Raw genomic sequence first — 14,976 nt, forward strand, 5'->3', positions numbered from 1 at the left:
GCTGAGAGAGTGACACCCTGAAGCACATATTCTTATTAACACGACTAGGCATAATCGGTGACACATTGATAACATTCAGGAGCCTGTCATAAAATATTAGCAACTTACTGTTTGTTAGTAACATCAGCTGTGTAATTAAAACAGAAACATGGTGTTTTATTGTTTTATTACTGACCCAGAGTCATAAAACTGTCTGGTTTAGAAATGGACTTTCTACAGGGCATGGTGTTAGGATTCTAACATACGCTATAGCAGGGTAGACTACCTTCAGCTCTCCAGATGTTGTGGATTGTATCTCACACAATGCACTTGGTCATGCTGCTGGCAAAGGATCATCGGAGGTGTAGTCCACTACATCTGGAATGCCGGAGTGTGCTTATCCCGGCGACCTCTAGCAACGATGGCTAACTGTGGCACTGCACATGTTTATAAACTATACAGGATGGCCAAGGAAATCCTGTTCCAAGACACCTGCAATGCCAAAGGTAGTGTTGAGAGTTCATTAGACCCTTGGTACCTAATTCCATTTTGTTTCCTCTCTTTTCATCCATTTTGCAACTGTATGTTTTTCTCAGAATTTATAGTTTGTCTTATTAACATTTGTTGTTGTCTTAATAGGAGGAAATAGATATCTTTGAAGGCATTAAAGACAGCCAAGCTTTGCAAATGGCAGATAACTTAGGCTTCAAGGGACATCTTCAACAACAGGTATTGTCATGGGCTATTTGATTAGGCTCACATGTTTTTAAAAGAATGTTCCTATTTTCTCCCCAAAATACAAGTCCTCAGATGTGTTCCCGTTAATGTCATCAACTAAGCAGAGAGAGAGTTAATATTTTTTTTCCAGCTTTCCATTCCTTTACAGTCCTTGGTCCAGTATCTTAGACCTTAACAGTGACCAAATAAAAGGCCTCCAAAACGTTAAGCCCCTTGTTCCCACCCTTTATTTGGGAGTGACCTTTTTTATGTAAACTGTCCTATTGTGTATGTCATGGCAGTGACCATGTACTCTTAATTAGATCTCCCCTACATTTTGCAGTAAACCTGCCAAAAAAAGGTCTTTACTTGGATTCCAGTGCCACGCGAATGCCTCTTCTTATTTTACCCAGCACATTCAGACTCCATTCTTGGTTGGAGTATCCATTTAAACACCTTTCTGTTAAAGGGGATTTTTGTACATGCCAGAGTGCAGAGGGTTCCACAACACTCTACACATAGTCCCTCTTGACCACAGCCTGGCAGAACAACCTAGCACACCTTTTGTATTGCTGCCCATCATTAGTGATGAGAATTTGTAATGTTTTACTTCCGGTTTCCATTTCATACCTCTGTGTTTTGGGTATATCTTTTGGTATCACTAGTGATGAATATGATGCAGTTGCACCACTTTCTAGGTATCTTGTTCTTTATTACCAATGATTGTGCTAACCGTCCTTGTATGGCACTGATCCTAAAACCTGCCCACAGTAACTATCAATAAACCAAATGTAGGATATCCTTGCATGGGAACAGGTGCATCAATCACATTAGCCACTATCCGAGCCAAGTGTGTTCATGCAGGAAATGTTTAAAATTGTAATATTGATAATTACATGCAGGTTTGGGAACACCTGTTTTTGCAACCTGTTACTGCATTAATTAAGGCGTCTGGAGAAACAGTGCAGTTTACTACCTTATATTGGACCATGCCAAATCCGTGCAAAAGGCAATATGGCATGTTTTCTTTGTCACTCTTGGTGCTCCATTGTGTAAACTGCAAAGAAGTGCCCTTATATATTTTGTTAGCCCTTTTTTTAGATAATAGGTTGTAATCTTATGTCAGGAGCATCGTTAAACCCCAGCACATCAATAACTTAAGTGTTGTTACACAGAGCAACTCATCCTTAAACAATTGAAACGATCAAGCATTCAAATTACAAATTCCATGGGACAAGTACATCTGCTGCTATTTTTTCATAGACTTAGAAACCTGAAAGCACTTATTTACACTGGAATTGAGCACTTAGTATATGTTTAACCCTCTAGTGCCACAGCCTGTGTTGGCTTGTCTTCGTCTAAATTTCCAGAACAAATTTGATATTTTCTATGTGTTTGTTGCAATAAAAAAAATAATAATAAACCATACACATTTTGCTACATTTTTGCTTATAGGAATGCATATATAATTAGTACAGTTAAAGATAAGCACTTCAAATTAAATTCTTATAATTCATAAATTATAAAAAGCTTAACTTTTTATTTGATATGTTTGGTGTCTTATGCTTAATAGCAGTTACAGAAACTTAATCTAAATCTAACACAAAAAATATAAAACTTAAAAATGAATATATTTATATGCAGTTGTTTTTTTCTAATGCAGAATGGTAATATTTTTGCATTTAATTTACTACATTAATGCATGCAATTTACATAGTTTCATAGGCTGAAAAGAGACCAGCATCCATCATGTTCAGCCTTTCTCACATCTGTTTTTGCTGTTTCAACAAATTAGGAAAAAAAATCCTTATTGATCTAAGGAGAGAGTCCGATCTCTCCTTACATCAAGAATCTGAAAATATATCCATGAGTATTATGTTTTTGCAAGTATTTATCCAGTTGCTGTTTAAACATCTGTACAGATTCTGATTAAACCACCTCTTCAGGCAGATAATTCCACATCCTTGTTCTTACTGTAAAAACCCTTTTCTTTGCCTTAGACAAAATCTCCTTTCTTTTGGTCTAAATACGTGACCTTTATGTCCTATGTATAGTCCTGTTTATGAATAGATTTCCAGACAATGGTTTGTATTGGTTCCAAATATATTTGTATAATGCTAATATATCCCCTCCGAGGCACTGTTTTTCTAACGAAACAGATCTAAATGTTTTAACCTTTCTTCATAACTAAAATGTTCCATTCCTTTTATTAATTTTGTAGCACTTTTCCTAAAGCCACAGGTGCTCAAATTGCACAGCGTAATCAATGTGTGATCTTACCATTGACATATAGAGTCAACATTATATTGCCATCTTGAGAATTAATGCCCTGTTTTTATACATGACAATAGCTTACCATAGCAACTGCTGATTGACATTGCACATTGTTGCCTAGTTTGTTGTCTGTAACAATTCCCAAATCCTTCTCATGCGCTATTATCCCTAATTCATTTCCATTTAGGGTGTAAGTTGCTTGTGCATTCTTTACCCCAAAGTTCTTAACTTTCAGTTTACCAATATTAAATGTCGTCTTCCTCAGCCAGCTTCTGGCTGTATTTATAGTCTGGCATTTTAAAAGGCATGTATTTTAATTGTTGACTACCCAAAACAACCCCAACTACTAACAAATGTAAATCAAGCATTTGTAATACTAAGTCATCCCTAACTCTAAATCCCTCTACTCTATCCCAGCCCTAGTATAGACCCTTTGTCTCTAGCAAACACACATATTCAGTAATGAAATGTTAAGAGGCTGTATACACACAGCCGCACACCGCTAAATAGTGATTTTTTTTTTCATGCTTTCTGAACTGCAGGCTGCAGATCAAATTAAGAAGTTGTATGAACTGTTCCTGAAAGTTGATGCTACTCAGGTTGAAGTCAACCCCTTTGGTGAAACTCCTGAAGGACAAGGTAATGTAGAAAGAATTAACTGTATAATAAAAACATGTTTAGATCATCCCATTATCTCACTACGGAGATGTAAAGTATTATTAAAAATAAATTACAACATTATAGAACTATATCACATGGTTTTCAATGGCTAGAAAAAAAAAGGAGGGTTGCACTCAGTCACAAGTTTTTTTTTTTTTTAAAACCCTCAGGCACTCACTGTGATCACTCACTCAGGCACTCACTGTGAACGTTTCGACCTGTAACTAGGTCTTTATCAATGGCTGGCAGAGATTTTTGTGATGGGAACTAACAGAAAAAGCTTTAATGCACTCTGTCCTGTTTTGAATAAAATGCAATAGTATCCACAATTCAGGACAATGTTGAAGACACAGAAAGAAAGGGTTAGGCCAAAATGTTAAAGATTATAAAAAAAAAAACAAAAAAAGAAAGTTCAGCTTCTCGCAAACTCATTCCTGCAAACAGTATAAGTTATGATGCTATAAAGAGGTAAAGCAAAATAAATGTTAAGCTCCCTTTACAACAGAGACACAAAACTCTCAAAATCAGAACCGAAAGGTGCATGTAAGACAAGCAAATCATGAATCAGGGGCGTACCTAGAGCATATGGCACCCGGGGCGGGTCCTAGTTTTGGCACCCCCCCCCCTCCCCCTGCACTTTAAAATGTACAAAACACCCACATTTTTTTTAGTGTATGTAGCATTGAGCAGTGCTTGCATGTTTCAATGTAAGCATGCTTTTGTATGGAGTAAGTGTGAGTGAATGAATGGGTGTGTTTGTATGTAGTGTTGGCATTTTAATGCAGGCATGCTTTTGTGTGTAGTGTTGGCGAGATGCAGTGGTGTGGTTATATATAATGGTGATGTTTTAATACAGAGGTGTGTTTGTATGTAGTGTTTGCACTGGAATGCGTTGTGTGTAGTGTTGGCAAGATGCTGAGATGTGGGATTGCCATATTTAAGGACACCAAATAAGGGAGCTATCTGCTAAACAGCACCCTAATTTGGTATCTTTACATATGGAATCTCACATAAGGGCACCAATTTAGGGAATTCTCTACTAAATAGCTAAAAGATCAAAATTTAAAAAGCCTTTTTCTTAATTTTAATCTTTAGGTTGTTTAGTAGATAACTCACTTATTTGTTATCCTTATGTGGGATTGACATATTTAAGGACACCAAATTAGGGAGCTATCTACTAAACATATACACAACCACAGATATACAAACGCATTTAGTTATTAAGAGGTCCAACCAACCTCCCTACCTTACTCTGGGAGTGACAAGCGGTTGCTGCTGGGCTGGGATCTCTGTTCTCTTCCTTCACAGCTCACTTGCACGACCAGTAGTGATGCCGATGCCAGAATGACGTCATACCCCGGCTGCCGGCTTACTGCAGGGCGTACACAAACTCCTAAAAGGTCCGTAAACATGTTTAATCTCACTGCCTTCCAGTATATATCTGTCTGGGGGAATGTGACAACGTGGATGTATATGTAAGTGGGTGAGTATTACTATCAGGAGAAAGGTATATGGCAGGGTGGGACAGTGTGGTGGATACTATGACAGTGTGTGCCATTGCACACAGTGGATTGAAGGTGACTGCAGGTGAGGTGGTGAGTATATGGTGTTTTATGTCACGGGTGGGAACAATGGGATTGGGTGTTATATGGAAGAGAGGATATTATGTCAAGGCAGGGCCAGGGTGTATGGCAGGGTGTGTATTATGATACAGTGGAGGTATATAGCAGGGAGGGGATTATGGCAGTGTGGGTATTATATGACATGTTAAAGGGGTATATGCCAGGGTGGGAATTATGACCAGGTAGTGGGTTTATAGCAGGGAGGATATTATGACAAGGCAGGGGTGTATATGGCGGGGGTGTATATGGCAGAGAGGGCAGGGGTGTTGAAATAATAAAAAAAAAAAACTACTTGTCCAGGGACTAAAGTGTTTGCCCAATCTACTTGTCTGCCGTGACAATCTACTTGTCCTGATACAAATCTGTATTGATAGTAATTTAGGAGACAGACCTGGTGTAGGGGTGATAGGGATGTAGTATGGGTAAGACACATAGTGTGGGGGTGGGATGTAGTGTGTGTAGGGCAATGTAAGGCACATAGTGTGCTGTGGGATAGGGTTGGCAGAGTGAGGAGGGGACAGGTGGCAGAGCGTAGGAGGGAGGGGCTGACAGAGCGTGGGAGGGAGTGACAGGTAGCAGAGTGAGGGAAAGAGGGGTTGACTGGTGACTGAGGGAGGGGGTGACAGGGTGACTGAGGGAGGGGGTGACTGGTGACAGAGTGACTGAGGGGGGGTGACTGAGGGAGGGGGTGACTGGTGACAGGGGGGGTGACTGGTGACAGAGTGACGGGGTGACAGGGTGACTGAGGGAGGGGGTGACTGGTGACAGGGTGACTGGGGAGGGGGTGACTGGTGTCAGAGTGACTGAGGGGGGTGACAGGGTGACTGAGGGGGTGACAGGGTGACTGAGTGGCTGAGGGGGGATGACAGGGTGACTGAGGGGGGGTGACAGGGTGACTGAGGGGGGGTGACAGGGGGACTGAGGGGGGTGACAGGGGGACTGAGGGGGGTGACAGGGTGACTGAGGGGGGGTGACTGGTGACTGAGGGTGGTGACAGGGTGACTGAGGGAGGGGGTGAGAGGGTGACTGAGGGGAGGTGACAGGGTGACTGAGGGAGGGGGTGAGAGGGTGACTGAGGGAGGGGGTGAGAGGGTGACTGAGGGAGGGGGTGAGAGGGTGACTGAGGGGGGGTGACAGGGTGACTGAGGGAGGGGGTGAGAGGGTGACTGAGGGAGGGGGTGAGAGGGTGACTGAGGGAGGGGGTGAGAGGGTGACTGAGGGAGGGGGTGAGAGGGTGACTGAGGGAGGGGGTGACAGGGTGATTGAGGGGGGTGACAGGGTGACTGAGGAAGGGGGTGACAGGGTGAGGGGGGTGACAGGGTGACTGAGGGGGGGTGACAGGGTGACTGAGTGGGGGGGTGACAGGGTGACTGAGGGAGGGGGTGACAGGGTGATTGCGGGGGGATGACAGGGTGAGAGGGAGGGGGTGAGAGGGTGACTGAGGGAGGGGGTGAGAGGGTGATTGAGGGAGGGGGTGACAGGGTGACTGAGGGAGGGGGGTGACAGGGTGACTGAGGGAGGGGGTGAGAGGGTGACTGAGGGAGGGGGTGACAGGGTGATTGAGGGGGGTGACAGGGTGACTGAGGGAGGGGGTGACAGGGTGAGAGGGTGAGGGGGGGTGACAGGGTGACTGATGGGGGGGTGACAGGGTGACTGAGGGAGGGGGTGAGAGGGTGAATTTACAATAATATTAACTTACCATGATTCAGGGGCTGTCTCTCTCCATCCCAGCTAAGGCAGTGCAGGATGTGCAGGCAGAGTGGCCGCAGTGGAGAAACCTGGCAGAATACACGCTCTGCGCCCCCTGCTGGCACACTCCATAACAGCATCCCTGGTGCTCAGTGATGACTCAGAACACAGGCTGGGAATCCCCTCCCTGTACTCTGACTCACTCACTGAGCGCCTGAGCCGCGAGGGAGAGGACGACCAGCAGGAGGGACAGAGTGTGGCACCCCCCTACTGGATGGCACCCGGGGCGGACCGCCCCCCCCGCCCCCCCCTTAGTACGCCACTGTCATGAATATTTTATTGAATGCATTACATGTTTTGATAAACAGTCTAACTTTCCTGCTGTTATAATATATTTTTTTTTTATTTTTGACCCCTTCAGCTTTGCACAGCTCTTATATGGCGTCACTGTCAGGAAGACTTGACAGCTAATGAGTATATTGAGACACTTTGCCTTGCTGCACTTATTTGCAGACTGGTCCTAAACTTTTTTAGCTATTAATTAAAAGGCCTATTGATCATAAAACTGCAATGTACATACTCCTGTGCCTGTTATTATCTTGAATTATGCGGTACAAACGTAAGGAGACTGACAGGCATATCATGGGGAGTTTTAATTGGAAGAAGATCCATATATAAAGCTTGCTCTATCAATTTGAAATACATGACAGTCCTTTTATTTTACTTTCTTCCCCCTCACAAAGTTTTGAAATCAATTTTTGTGCAAACTGTAGTAATCATTCTGCCTGTACGGGCTGCTGCTACTTAATCAATGCCAGGTTAGCTGGCAGTCTGCTAAGGAGAAAATAGCAGGCTGTTTCAGAGATTAAAATCCTTACAAGATTACACTTCCATACGCAAAAGTCGCATTACAAGATGTACCGTAAGAATAAACCCTTTTTTCATGAAATTGTTAACTCTGGAAGGAAATCTTTCTCTGCTTTAACAATAAGCTGGCTTATTTCACTTTGCAAGAGGCTTGTGAATGTTACAGATACTTCCAAGAACTTGTCATTTTCACATGTTGCTCTAACATGGATCTAACTGGATCTCTTGCACTTGGTGTGATACATTTTCCATAATGCTGTGGACGCTAGGTTGGAAACCCCAACCCTAGTCCGCTGAACCATTGTCAGCTTAATGGCCAAAAAAGCGCCCCCTTTTTCTTCATGTGGATGCAAGAAGGTGGCAGACTGCGATGGTCTTGGTCTGAAAGTGAGCAGGACTGAGCCACAAAAAGTGCAAGACCATTTTGAAACCTGGTGAAATCTGGTGGGAAGTGGGCAGATCAATTTTATTTCTTCCCTACTTCTTAAAACAAATAAGATGCAAAACTTAGAGCTGTACGTCACATCCAGTGATTTGTCAGGTAATGTAATAAGTTATTATAGAAAATATTTAGTTATAGAAGTTTGGCATAGGAAACCCTGCCAGCAAAACCTGGTACATGTTCGCAATGCTTCCAAACTTTTTAGATGGCAATGTTAGGCTGAGAGTCCCGAGTGCGGTTTAGCTTGACACTCTTAGCCTATCATTGCCATCCATGGTTGGAGGGATCCATAGTGAAAATTCGTAAGTGTAGTTTCTGCAATGATAATGAAGAATGGATGCAATGTGAGTACTGTGGAGAGACCCGGTAAAGCAGAGGTTTGAGAAATTGAAATAAAAAAAATAAAATAACTCTGCTTGGAGTCTACAGAGCTCCCGATTGTCTCCCTTTCTTGACTGGCTTGGAATGCTGGAGGATGAGCACGGAGGAGTTATGGTGTGTGTGTTCTGCTTTTAAAGCTGGAAAATACTTTTTGGTGTTATTAGTAATTGTCAGGAATGCAAAATTAATTTCAAAATTGCCGATTTCAGAAATTCTCCAAATTCGCTTTCAGTTCTGCTATTTTGGTCTCATATTTAAAATTCACTTTTAATTCTGGACAATATCAAGTGAATATATGGCCTTTATGTGACAGGGGAGGCAGTAGATAAGATATTTGCACCCTCAGCTTTGGTGTCCCTTCTAGTTGTATTCCAAACAGGGAATATAATCATTTTTTTTTTTTTTTATATATAATAAATGTGTATTTGTGTACGCCTCACGTTCGTTACAGATGTAAATGTCTTTTGCATGTTTACATGTTCAACATTGACTAGCTGAGCTACAAAGTGCATTCAATTAATACAAGATGGCGTTATTTTAACACAAGCATTACATGTTTAAGAATGTTTAAAATGCTGAAAGGGTTAAGTGTTCCAGTACAACTCTAATTGTCATCTGCTGATTGAATTACAGAGGGTTAATTAAGAGTGGGTTAATGAATTAGCAGTTGTGCCAAACTGAATGATACATTGAAAGTGACGATAACTAGCTTGTCTAATGGTAATTAAAAGCATATTAAAATGCTTCAATTCTAGCCATCATAGAAAAGAATCTTCTAAATGTATTAATTACAAAGTAATTTTTTTCCCACAAAGGAATAGTTTAATCGCTTTCTGTTGCGTTTATGTTCCCATAAATGTGGCTTGTTTGTAAACTCTTTTAACCCTATGTATGATAGTTACTCTATAAAACGTGTGCGGGAATAACTTAAGGGCTTTTTACGTTTCCTGATGCGAAGGATATTATTTATTGAGCTTGCTGCTTTAATAGCAGTCCAAACGATTTTGGAAATAAGTTGGATATGAGTAGGGTGATCCTATCTCCAGTCACCATAGCAGCCTATGCTACTTGCTTTGTTTATAATGCATCACATTTCATTGTCACGGCTTACCTTAGTTTGGGAGTCCGGTAGGCAGAGATTTATACTCACCCTTGCAATTAAAGGGACACTCCAGGCACCCAGACCACTTCAGCTCATTGGAGTGGTCTGGGTGCCAACTCCCACTACCCTTAACCCTGCAAGTGTAATTATTGCAGTTTTTTTAAAACTGCAATATTTACATTGCAGGGTTAAGTCCTCCCCTAGTGGCTGTCTATTAGACAGCCACTAGAGGACACTTCCTGCTTCATAGCACAGGTTTTCTGTGCTAGAGCGTCGCTGGACGTCCTCACGCTGTGTGAGGACCTCCAGCGTCGCTCTATTCCCCATAGGGAAGCATTGAAATTCATTTTCAATGCTTTCCTATGGGGTGCGCTAATGCGCATGCGCGGCATTGCCGCGCATGCGCATTAGGTCTCCTCGGCCGGCGGGCGAGATCAGTCTCGCCCACCGGCCGACGTAACCAGAAGGAAGAGCGGAGGGGGAGGAGGAAGCAGCGACGTGGGACCTGTCGCTGCCCCTGGTAAGTGACTGAAGGGGTTTTCACCCCTTCAGCAACTGGGGATTGGGGGGTGGGAGGGAGAGGGACCCTCCAGTGCCAGGAAAACGGATTGTTTTCCTGGCACTGGAGTTTCCCTTTAAACACAGGCCAAGGTGGTCAGGTAAGAATTCACCTGGCCTGTGAGTCTGTGCACGGGGGCTGCCACGATATGTGACCCAACACACAGAATAATAGCTCACCTAAAAGTAAGAGAAAATACTTAAACCGGTCCTTAGAGTGGCCGGGCTAATAGGTATATAAATAAAAACAACAGAAATGTCGAAATCAAAGGGAACCAAAAAAACACACAAAAAAAAAAAAAAAAAACTAATACCAGAGCAGAGTCAATGGTACCAGAAAACAGAGTAGTCAGGAAAAAGTAGAGTTAATATAAAAATAGCACAAAACCATTAATAAACGTACTCTTGGGACATTCGTAAACTAGGAACCATAACAGAGCACTGAAACATGGGCTAAATGTGCTTTTATATGTTTGGGGCGTTATTGATGTAGTCACGCCCCCAAAAAGTTAGAGGGGGTCCGTAAAGCCCGACCACAGTAAGATTCATTATCTGGTGTCAGCACACGTACACCACGCCATAAAAAGGGGCGTGCTCACAGCAGCTGCCGCCCAGGAGACTATCTGATCTGACAGGATGATTGGAGGAGGCAGTTTGCCCTTATCGGAGAAACAGCTGATCGGCAGATCGCAAAGGTAAGTATAGGATTCCTCACAATTAGCATCTTGGATTCGAATAGAGTTTTGCCCCAGCTGAGAATTTCCAGTTCCAGATTCTTCCCTGCCACATTTAAGAAGTCACCCAATGTATATAACATTATAATGTTCCCAAACACATTAAACCGCAGCCTACTTGTGTCATTAAACGTTTTAAACATGTGAAACAATAACACGTGTCTGCTTAATGCTCGCTCCAAATGGGCCACGAGGTTGTATCCTTTTACATGCAATACTTCAGAGATTAAGTGCTAATTTATTTTCTTTACAATTTGAACCACACAATGAATTTATCATAATCCTGTAGGAAGCTGGTTTGTTGCACTGATAATAACACTTTTCTTCAGTAAATATTAACCCTTTGTGTGCAGTTGGTATTTAACTCCCAAGCAGAATTGCACAGGGTTTTCTGGAAGTAAAATCTGATTACATCCTAATAAACAAGTCCATGACTACTGGATCATAAACGCACAGTGGATAAAGGCTACTGGATCGGAAACGCACAGTGGATAAATCCACTAACGAACGTACAAAGTACTGCGTACTATAAGCACTGCATGAACACTCCAGATTTGTTATGCACAGTGAACTTATTTTAAAGGAACACTATAGGGTCAGGAACACAAACCTGTATTACTGACATTATAGTGTTAGAACCACCATGTAGCTCTCCCAGCCTCCCTAAATATAGTAAAAGCTTACTTGTATTCAAGTTTCCAGCAGCTGCCTCTGTCCCTGATCTGCCTGCTTGGCTGAAATCATCAGAAGTGATTCACTGAGCCAATCACAATGCCCATAGGATTGGCTCTGTCAAAAAGGCAGATCGGGGCAGAGCCAGCAAGTCAAACATAGCCCTGGCCAATCAGCATCTCATCATAGAGATGCATTGAACCAATGCAAGGGATTTTTTATTTATTTTTTTAATCAAATTTCTATCGATTCATTGAGGATGGGAGGGAGGAAAGATCATGGCTTCCCCTACCAGGCAGTGCTGCAAGGGAGAAAATCATTACAGAAGTGAACATGGTGATTGAAGTAACCCTTTACGTTATACTTTAACCAAAACTAACTTATGGTTCTTAAATTGAAAACAGGAAAAAAAAAAGTAAAATGGCATGAAACAGCGTTTATTTTTAGGGAGGTATGTAGTAGCAGCTGATAAGCAATAATCCTTGAAACGGAGGAGGCTAAAAAGTTACTGTTTTTTATTTTCAAATTTACAGCTTATATAGAAGTAGTTATGAACCCATATTACTGAAAAACACTTGTGTCCCATTTGATACATTACATATTACAATATATTTTAAGTGCCCTTGAGGCAAAGAACATCTTCCGCTGATGTTCTGTTATCAGTATGTGAAAGCTTTCGCATGCTCGGTGTTTGCCCTAGAGATGGACATGAAAGATTAAATGTATTCAACCAAGTAAATCCACTTTTCTTTAAGAAGATTTGTAGGTAGGAAAGAAAAAAAAAAAAGAGTGTGGTCTAATGTATTACAGCAGCCAGCTTGATTAAACAACTGACTAGGCAAATACCTTATTTTAGGGAGAAAGTACAAGACATGGTCTCAATAAAAAAAATACAAACAGCTTGGTTGATACAGAACAAGACCTACCAAAAATGGGTTACTTTGTACTTTGTCACTGCGGCATGACGACATACTGGAATTACATCGTGTAACAAATTCCAATTTTTTACCTTAGTCAGGTATTTGTTTGAAACCTTGTGAGCTTTAGAAGTTAGTTTGAATTGTTGTGCTCAGAATTTATATCTCGGTCTTACTTGTGAACAATTGCTAATCTTTTCAAGTAGTAATACAAATAATGAATAAATCATATATTTTAGTGTTACAAGATGTGCATAAATTGGAATGGATTCTCTTCCCCATGGAAGTGATTCTTAAAAGGACACAGTAGGCATCATAACCACTTCAACTGATTGAAGAGGTTTTGGTGCCTGTAGTGTGGGGGCGCTGGGCCCAATTTACTCACCATTTAGCATAGATACTCTGTCCCCGGCAGCTTGGCCTTCAATGCCAAAATGGCTTAACTAACTTAACTCCTAATTCCTCCATACCAGAGGTAGTGAGCAGTGATTTGTGCATTCCCAAATCCCTGGTATGAGTGGATTTGGCGGGTGCCAATGTGATTACGTATTTATGTTTATATACACATAGGAGTGTACACATGCACCAACAAATTAAAGAAGCGCTCAGTGCAGATAATATATAGATAATCCTTTTAAAATTTTCCTTTTAAAATAACATAAATGCAAAATAATTTGAGATTCTTTTTCCTTGAGTTTACTGGTTCTTTTAACAATCGACTGTGTTTGATGGTCCAAGCCATAGAACGTTGAACATACATAAGCTTTTGTGATGTAGAGCCCCAAATACATTAGCATCTTAAAAGTACTGACACAAGTTTTTGCAATAAATAAGGTTTATCATTTTATGGTTATTTATTTTGCTTTCTGCATCTATTTCTATTAAACGTCAATCATTCATTTATATTAAGAACGTCTAACTCATAATGATTCTATACTCGTATACATTTATTATTGAACTCAATTTATCTATGATTCAATGTATTCCTGTATAGTATATAATTTTTAATATAGGTGTGTGTATAAATATGTGTGTGTGTGTATATATATATATATATATATATATATATATATAATATACCGCTACAAAATTGTGTATTACATGATGTAGTGATAACCTAACTATACATATACCTTTATGTTAATATGCATTGTGTGTTGCTCAGTGCATATTAACAAAAGTAAAACTAAAATATTAAGCAAGGTCTGTACGCGTTAGGGGTTCATGAAGCTATTTTACACCTCCAGCACTTTTATCTAGCATCAATTCATAAAACGCATAAGATCAATATCTACTTTTAACCCTTTTGGTTCTAATGCCCTTAAATGAACACTATAGTGACACAAATATAAACTTGTAACTATAGTTACAAAAACACTATTTAGGCCCCCCAGCCATCCTGAAAGCAATTTAAAAGGTGAGTTTACTCACCTATATTCCAGCGCCGCGCAGGTCTGTCACGGTTGGCTCTGCCTTGGTGAGATCATCTCAGCCAATCCAATACTTTGCCATAGAAAAGCATTTGGAGGCTATTGCGCATGCGCAGCAAAACTCTGTGCTGAGCTAATCAGCATCTATTCATATTTTGCTTTTAATTTATTTTAATATAAAGACACTTTTCTATGTTTACGCCTGCTGGAATCCATAATTTCTATTACACCTAGCAACTGCTGCAGCAAGCTCAAAGAAACATTTGGAGGGGTCATTGGCCCCCCAAATTTCAGAAGAGATGCCTATTGTGCGCATATTATCAAGGGATCTTGTGAGTGTGATTCAATTTGGCACTGTATTGTGCACATGAACTGTGTTAAAATGTTATGTTCTACTTTATTTTAGGTTTCAGCTAATTCCCTTTGCTTTGTATATTCTAAATAGTGTATCACTGTTTAGTTAATAATTTGAAATTAACTGATCTTGTAGAAAACCAAATATAAAAATAATCCTACACATAAAAAGTATTGTACATTGTTCCGAAGACGAAGACTTTTGCTTGAACAGCAATGGTCAGGAGCTGTTTCTGCTGCCAACCCATAGTCGACTTTTCTCTTAATGTGAAAGATCAGTTCTCCATCTGTTTCTAGTTGCGTTATTCAGCAAACACAGTGTTTACTGGTATAATAGTAATAATAATAAAAAGAAGGCAATTAAAGTTAAATAACTTGTCTCGGTCATGATTAAGTTGTTTACTCGTTGGGATTAAATAATGGGTTAATCTTGAGCCGTTGAAAAGCATTTCAACATTGCATTATTTTGTTATCAGAAAATATTGCTCTATTAAACTTCCATATTGTAAGCAGTGTGTAGAATTCATTTGCCTAATCCTATAATACAAATATCTGTAAACTGCACAGTTTTAGAGGCA

The 14,976-nt window shown here is 40.8% G+C and overlaps 1 protein-coding gene across 1 annotated transcript in view; it reads left to right on the top strand.

The window, feature by feature from the left end:
• Window positions 1-14,976, top strand: part of SUCLG2 (succinate-CoA ligase GDP-forming subunit beta) — a 269,052-nt gene that overhangs the window by 139,079 nt on the left and 114,997 nt on the right. The window contains exons 6-7 of the mRNA XM_063426806.1: window positions 619-708; window positions 3,513-3,609. Coding sequence (XP_063282876.1) covers window positions 619-708; window positions 3,513-3,609 — 187 coding nt within the window. The remainder of the gene's footprint in view (window positions 1-618; window positions 709-3,512; window positions 3,610-14,976) is intronic.

This window comes from Pelobates fuscus, chromosome 7 (assembly GCF_036172605.1).
Source record: "Pelobates fuscus isolate aPelFus1 chromosome 7, aPelFus1.pri, whole genome shotgun sequence".
In the NCBI taxonomy this organism is placed as follows: domain Eukaryota; kingdom Metazoa; phylum Chordata; class Amphibia; order Anura; family Pelobatidae; genus Pelobates; species Pelobates fuscus.